Genomic DNA, 7,851 nt, shown 5'->3' on the forward strand with positions numbered 1-7,851 from the left:
GGTCCTGAATATTATGTGTATAATTTACAAGGTGACCCTACTTCCTTAGAGGAAGCTTTATCTTCTCCTGATTCAGGTTTTTGGAAAGAAGCCATCAATGATGAGATGGATTCTATTATCTCTAATAATACTTGGAAACTTATAGATTTACCTCCAGGTTGTAAAAAAATTGAATGTAAATGGGTACTTAGAAGAAAATTAAAACCTGATGGATCTATTGACAAATTCAAAGCAAGGCTTGTAGCTAAAGGTTTTAAACAAAAAGAAGATATTGATTTTTTCGATACTTTTTCTTCTGTTACTAAAGTTACGTCTATTAGATTATTGATTGCTATAGCAGCTATTCATAATTTGATAATACATCAAATGGATCTAAAGACAACATTTCTAAATGGAGATTTAGAAGAAGAAATCTACATGGACCAACCAGAAGGTTTTACAATGCCAGGTAATGAGCATAAGGTATGTAAATTATTAAAATCTCTATATGGTTTAAAACAAGCACCTAGACAGTGGCATGAGAAATTTGATCAATGTTTGCTTTCTAATGGTTTTAAAACAAATGAAAGTGACAAATGTATATATTATAAAACTTTTGATGATGCTCATATTATAATTTGTTTATATGTTGATGATCTTCTAATTTTTTGTCCTAATATGGATATTATAAATGCTGCCAAAATGCTTCTTAAAAATAACTTTGATATGAAAGATTTAGGAGAAGCTAATGTGATTCTTGGCATGAAAATTTCTAGAACTTCAAATGGCATATTTATAGATCAATCTCATTATATAGAAAAAATCTTGAAAAAATATAATTACTTTAATTGTAAACCTGCAAGTATTCCTTTTGACTCTAGTGTGCATATTTTTCCTACTAAAGATGAAAATGATATTTACAATCAAAAGGAATATGCTAGTATTATTGGAAGTCTTAGATGTGCTACTGATTGTACTAGACCTGATATTGCTTATGCCGTAGGAGTTCTAGCAAGATTTACTAGCAAACCTAATTTTGAGCATTGGAATGCCATGACTCAATTAATGAGATATTTAAAAAGAACTGCCCACTATGGTTTGCTATATCAAAGATATCCTGCTGTTCTTGAAGGATATAGTGATGCTAGTTGAACACCTTATCAGGTAATTCTTTGTCTACCACTGGCTTTGTATTTACTATAGGTGGTGGAGCAATAAGTTGGAAATCTAAAAAACAACAGATTATTGCTAAATCCACCATGGAGGCAAAATTAATTGCCATATCTTCAGCTAGTGAAGAAGCGGGTTGGTTACGAGATTTATTATCTGAAATTTCCATGTGGGAGAAACCTATTTCACCCGTCTTAATTCATTGTGATAGTACCGCCACTATTGGTAGAGTGTGCAATAAATACTATAATGGTAAATCTAGGTATATTAGAAGAAAACACAGTACTGTAAGATCATACATAAAAAATGGTACCATAAATGTTGATTATATTAGTACAAATGATAATATTGCGGATCCATTAACTAAAGCTCTAGCTAGAGAAAAGATCTGGATAGCATCGAGGGGGATGGGACTTAAGCCCAAAGAAGAATAAACTACCTATGAGGATACTCTACCTAAAGACCGGAAATCCCAAGAACTAGGTTCAAAGGGAAAAACTAATCATAAAGTAGTTTGATTGACATGCACTAAATATATGTATGAGTAATAATACTCATGTCCCTCCCTGTGGTGTGTGTGCATGTATCTTGTAACGTTATATAGGATGAGTTTTTATTTTTATTTTTTTAAAACTCTTAATGTGGACCATAGCTCTTATGAGTGGGATGTTAGAGTTACAAGAACATCCTTGATAGCCACACCTAAGTGAGCATGGAAGTGAGGCCGCTTCCTTTGAGAATGGGGCTAGTTCGCTAAATAGCTCATGAATGCTGGGATAAAGCACAAGGCCGTAATGTGCTGGCTTAAAAGCTTGTAGTAGAGTACTGGAATATTATGTGTGTGATGTAATGTTTTGTATCCATAAAAAAAGATATAGTTCAAGACTTAGATCACTATTAACTTTGGAACAATGTTGCTGAAACACTAAATGAGGGTTCAAGCCATTGGCACTCTCATTATGCATAATGTTCTACTTAACCCAGAAAAAATTGTTCTTACCATCTATTTATTTTCTATAAAAATAAGTGGGGGATTGTTGGGTATTTTTATAAAAAATATCATATTTATTTTAATACTCATTTATGTGAATTGAGGAAATCAATTATCCCTTAATGTCAGATACGTTAATTGCTAAATTTTGAAAATTCAAAATTTGAATAGCTATTGTCAATGGTTTTAATTAGAAAATCTCTGAAAATTAATGTGAATTTTAATATCATATATGGCAAACTTTTAGTATACTTTCCTTTATAAACTTTTACTTTAAAACGTTTCTTTTAATATATTTAATAGTAACGTTATAGATAGAAAGTATCAAATATTGTACAACTATATATTTATATAATTTACCGTTGATGGATTGTAGCATTATATACTACTTTCCATTCTTGATTGTAATTATTGTGTATAGTCAAAATTTCAAAGGAAATTATTACTTAGTATTTAAAGGACAGCCAGTAGGAGCTGTCATTTTTAAAAGGCATATTGACCCTAAAAAGACAAACTTGTTTTGTCTATTAACTTGCCTCAACGTACAAACTTTGAAGAAAAAAAAAAAGTTTTGACCGGTTTATATATATATATAAAGAAAGCTATTAACTCAAGCATTGATTTCAATATTTTTATGATCATTTAAAGTTTTAAAGATAGCAAACGTTTTTATTTTTGGCTAAGAACAAGCAACGTGTCTAGCTATATATATATATGAAAAGAAATAAAAGTCTCAGATACATTTTTATTTTTGAATTACAAAGCTGCAAACTTTTCAAAAACAATTTTTTTTTTCTAAACACTTACCATCTTTTGCTTCTTACTACTCACAAAAAATATTTTATCCTTTACAAAATTTTCTGGGAAAAGAAAGTACTATAGAGATCTTATATCCTACGAGCAGTGTAGGCTCGCAAGGATAATCAGCAAAGGTGACTGGGCTGTTGTATCCTAGGGACAACGTGCAGAAACTATTTGTCTGATTACATCGGATATACCGTAGACGGCACAATTTGTCTCAAGACAGTGACTTGGTCCACACTGCATCTCTGCCACCTCTTTTTGGTAAAATCAAATTGTGTAATTTCCAAGGAAAATTCAGGTATTATCTCTCCTTTATTTCCAACATATTTATTATTTTTTAAACATTATTTTTAATCCAACCCCATCAATATGAAACTTACAATACTGATGTTAAAAATCTTTTGTTTGGCATCGTTATTTGCTCAATCTAATGAAAGGTTATTTGTTGACATTTAACAAAATAGAATAAAATGCGCACTAACTAGCATAAGGTAGCAGATTTTAGTTACTTGGATATTTTGTTGTTGAATAAGAGGTTTAAAGGTTTGATTCACCTATTTGCACTAAAAACTAATTAGTATCTTGGTTTAATAATAAAGAACAATTATCAAGATTTGATTACAAAGATTAAAACTCTATGGTTCCCTTATGAAAGCTTCCAATGAGCTACGGGTGGTACACTGTATATGGTTTGGCCAAAATAATTCTAGCTAGGCTACTAGCATGGTGATAATTGATAAATAATTTAGGTGCTGGATGAAAATCGTTAGATTTTGAATTCATTTCTTTCATGACTAAAAAGAAAAAGGAAAGGAACCATAAAAAAAAATAAAAACATGGAAAAAAAACAACAGAAATCAAATTGACAAGGCATCTAGCAAGATAGAATAGAAACAAATACTACCAATTGGGCAAGACAGAATAGACTTTTTAAGTTTCAAAGCTTCTGGCTATCGGATCCCTCTTTTCCCCAAGTGGTTCAAAAGGCTTGGGCAAGGGTTGCTTGCCTTCAAGAAGCCATCAGTAAGTTCTCCAGAGATGCATCGGATTGGAATAAGGGGCATTTTGGAAATATCTTTGAGAAGAAGAGAAGAATTATGGCAAGATTGGGAGGGATTCAGAAGGCACTAGCTGATTGCCCCTCAGTTTCTCTTGTGGAATTGGAAAGGAAGCTTCAGGCTGATTTATGTTGTGTCCTCAGCCAAGAGGAAGAATTATGGGCACTTAAGTCCAGAGTTAATTGGATGCTGTTTGGAGATAGAAATACTTCTTTCTATCATATTTCTACACTGGTCAGAAGGAAAAGAAACTCCATTACAGCTCTTATGTCCAATTTTGGGGAGTGGTTGCATGCTAAAAGGGAAGTGAAGGAGGCTATCCAGACTGGGTTTTCTGAACTTTGCACTACTTCCCATAACTATTCTGCTCTTAATATCCCGGCTGGCTCTTCTTGGCAAGCTCAGCTCTCCGATGAGGAGCGCGATAGTATTGAGAGAGGGGTTTCAGATGATGAGATTAAGGCGGGGTTGTGGTCTCTTAAGGCATTCAAAGCCCCAGGTCCTGATGGTCTTCATGCTGAGTTCTTCCAACGTTTTTGGCTTATTGTAGGCAAATCAGTGGTGGAAGAAGTTAGAAAGATCCTTACTGCTATGGAAATACCTGAGGAGTTAAATAGGACTTACATTACTCTTATTCCAAAAATTCCTAGGCCGGAAACTCTTAATAATTATCGGCCTATCAGTTTGTGCAATATAGTGTATAAGATTGTCTCTAAGATATTGGTTGCTCGGCTGAGGCCTTTTCTTGGTAAGCTCATCTCTCCCCTTCAATCTGCTTTTGTCCTTGGAAGAAGAGGAACAGATAATGCCATATAGTTCAGGAACTTATTCACACGATCAGTAGGAAGAGGGGAAGGTATGGTTTTATGGCAGTAAAAATTGACTTGGAAAAAGCATATGATAAACTTGAATGGGGTTTTATCAGAGAAACGTTGATTGGAATCAACATTCCTCATAATCTCATAAAGCTGATGATAAGCTGTGTGTCGACGGTTGCCACCTCCATTGTGGTGAATGGGGGAGCTTTAGATCAAATTCTGCCTTCGAGGGGCCTTAGACAAGGGGACCCCATTTCCCCATATATCTTCATCCTTTGTATGGACTTCCTTGGCCAGCTCATCGAGGAGAAATGTAATACTAACAAATGGCAGCCAGTTAGAGCAAACAGGAGTGGGTCAGCTTTTTCACATCTTTTCTTTGCGAACGACCTAGTTTTGTTTGCCAAAGCTGATTTGGAGAATTGTGTTTCCATAAGGGAGGTGTTAGATTTTTTCTGTAGTAAATCGGGACAATTTGTTAATGGAGCAAAGTCTAGGGTCTATTTCTCCCTGAATGTTGACAGGGATAGCAGGGAGGATCTTTGTGCTATTTTGGGTTATTAATCAACCCCTAATCTTGATAAATACCTTGGTATTCCCATTAAGCACTCAGGGTCCTCTTCACAAGATTTCAACTTTGTGCTAGAGCGAGTTAAGCAAAAATTGGCGGGTTGGAAGGCAAATCTCTTGTCTTTGGCAAGTCGATCTATCCTTGTGAAGCATGTCTGTTCTACCATTCCAAATTACGTGATGCAATGTGCCCATTTACCTAATAAGATAACTGAAGGCATTGATCGAGTCAATAGGAATTTCCTATGGGGATCAACTGATTCAGTGAAGAAAATGCATTGGGTGGGTTGGGATAAAGTCACTAAGCCGAAGGATGAAGGAAGTTTGGGAATCCAATCAGCTAAAGGCAGGAATTTGGCCCTCCTTTCAAAGCTCAATTGGCGATTCCATACGGAAGGGGAGTCTCTTTGGGCAAAAGTTCTAAAAGGTAAATATTGCAACACTCGAAGATTGAGCTCTAGAAATAGAGATAAGCTTTCGTGCTCAAGGGTTTGGACAACAATGAAAGAGGGATCTGAGGTCTTTCAAAACGGAGTGAGGTGGACTTGTGGTAGAGACAGTAGCCTCAGTTTTTGGTTGGACAATTGGTCTAGGCTTGGAGCTTTAAGGCAAATCCTCTATGGGCCCATGACTAAGGAGATTGCGAACTTGAGGGTTAAAGACGTGGTGTCTACTGCGGGGTGGAATTGGTCTATCACATCCTTTGAATTTCCTGAATCTTTCAAGCAGGAGCTTCAAGCTATGCCTTTTGCATTGGCATCCAGTGGAGAGGATAAGTTGACTTGGAAGGAGTCGGAGCATGGCATCTTTAACCTTGGATTAGCTTACAAGCTAACAATTTCTTAAGGAAGCTCGGCTTCATTCAGGGGTAAGTGGATTTGGAAGGCTAGGATTTTGCCTAGAATTCAATCCTTTGTGTGGCTTTGCTGTCATGAGACCATTGGGGTGAAGGAGTGTCTCAATCGAAGGGGCATGATGGTTGATATTCAATGCCCTCTTTGTCACACGTATAGTGAATCCATTTTACATGCCCTTCGCGATTGTGAAGTGGTTAAACAGGTCTGGTATCAGCTAGGTGAGAATCCGGGCAGCAACTCCTTCTTTAGCAGTAACTTACAGGATTGGCTGGAGGTGAATGGTACAAATGAGCGTACTGGTGGTTGACATGCTGTGTCATGGAGTATAATTTTCCTTTTTGCTATTTGGCTGATTTGGAAACAAAGGAACCATGTAGTGTTTAAGGGGTAGAGGCTGAATCCTTGCTTAGCCAAGGATATTTCTCACAGAGCCTTAAAGTTCCATTTCTACGCTAATCCTTATAAGGAAGCTATCACTAGAGTTTGTAAACCTGTCCGTTGGTGTAAACCAGCTAGTGGATGGGTTAAATTAAATACGGATAACTCCTCTCTTGGTAACCCGGGTCTAGCAGGGGGAGGACGTCTTATACGAGATAAGGAAGGTAAGTGGATTGCCAGATTTGCTCACAAGATTGGAGTGACCACCAGCTTCATGGCAGAACTTTGGGCTCTCCGTGATGGACTTAATGTGTGTCTTAACTATAATTTTGCTGCCGTGTGGAGTTAGACGCTAAAGCTATAGTAGAGGCCATTGCCAACCCAAATTACTCTAAACTGTTTGTATCTTCTCTCATGGAGGATTGCAAGCTCTTGGTATCCCGTATTCCTCAGGTTCGCTTTAGGCTTTGTTATCGCGAAGCCAATAGGTGTGCTGATGGCCTTGCACGTATGGGAGGAAAACAAGCCTCTGATTTTGTTTTTCTTTCTTGTCCGCTTGTGGACTTAGTTAAGCTTTTAGATTTTGATTTTCTTGGTTTGTATCTGAACAGGCTTTGCCCTGAGTTTTTGTCCTCTTCTTAGTTGTTTAATGAATTCCTTTTCACCAAAAAAAAAAAGACGCAGCGGGTACTCTGCAAAATATGCTACTGCTACTACCATTCAAGTCAAATCTTCTTTGTACACATTATAACTTCACGGATGTTCTTGATGTTATGTACTACATGTTTGACTTTCTACATGAGTTTGGGCTTGAGATTTTTTGTACACCCTTTAATTGGTTACTTTGGAATAACAAAAATGAAGTGTGGTTAGGGCTGCAAGAGTCTTGACTCTTTTCTTGATTACCTTGTCCAAAGGGTTGTGGATAATGCAACCCAATTCGTATAGGTTCCTTCAACTTGTTGGCCTCTCTCATAATTTGGTTTGGGTGCCCTTTTTATATATTGTGCAATGCACTGCTCAAGTTGTACATTTTTTTTAAAATTAAAAAAAAAATAGATAAAATAGAATTTCAACCTATAACATAATTTTCATAATAATTAGCTAAAATATCAATCAATTTATGGTGTAGGTGAGATTTGAATAGGGGTGTGCAGAAAACCCACCAACCCGCCAAACCCGACTTGACCTATCCCAACCCGCCAGGTTGGGTCGGTTTTTAGGGC

At 36.4% G+C, this 7,851-nt stretch overlaps 1 protein-coding gene across 1 annotated transcript; it reads left to right on the top strand.

Annotated features, from left to right (window-relative positions):
• Positions 1-6,365: 6,365 nt before the first annotated feature.
• On the top strand, positions 6,366-7,267 carry LOC142629103 (uncharacterized). The gene is made up of 3 exons (XM_075803091.1): positions 6,366-6,528; positions 6,760-6,849; positions 6,975-7,267. The coding sequence occupies exons 1-3, from the start codon at positions 6,366-6,368 to the stop codon at positions 7,265-7,267; spliced, it is 546 nt and encodes a 181-aa protein (XP_075659206.1).
• Positions 7,268-7,851: the final 584 nt, after the last annotated feature.

Source organism: Castanea sativa, chromosome 3, assembly GCF_040712315.1.
Source record: "Castanea sativa cultivar Marrone di Chiusa Pesio chromosome 3, ASM4071231v1".
Taxonomy (NCBI): Eukaryota; Viridiplantae; Streptophyta; class Magnoliopsida; order Fagales; family Fagaceae; genus Castanea; species Castanea sativa.

Excerpts from the sequence above, each read along its gene's own strand:
- LOC142629103 (XM_075803091.1), top strand. The coding sequence starts at position 6,366 with ATGGTTGATATTCAATGCCCTCTTTGTCACACGTATAGTGAATCCATT. Across the intron at positions 6,529-6,759 it reads GGATTGGCTGGAGGTGAATG|CTAGTGGATGGGTTAAATTA; the intron begins GTACAAATGAGC and ends GGTGTAAACCAG. Across the intron at positions 6,850-6,974 it reads TCTTATACGAGATAAGGAAG|ACGCTAAAGCTATAGTAGAG; the intron begins GTAAGTGGATTG and ends GTGTGGAGTTAG.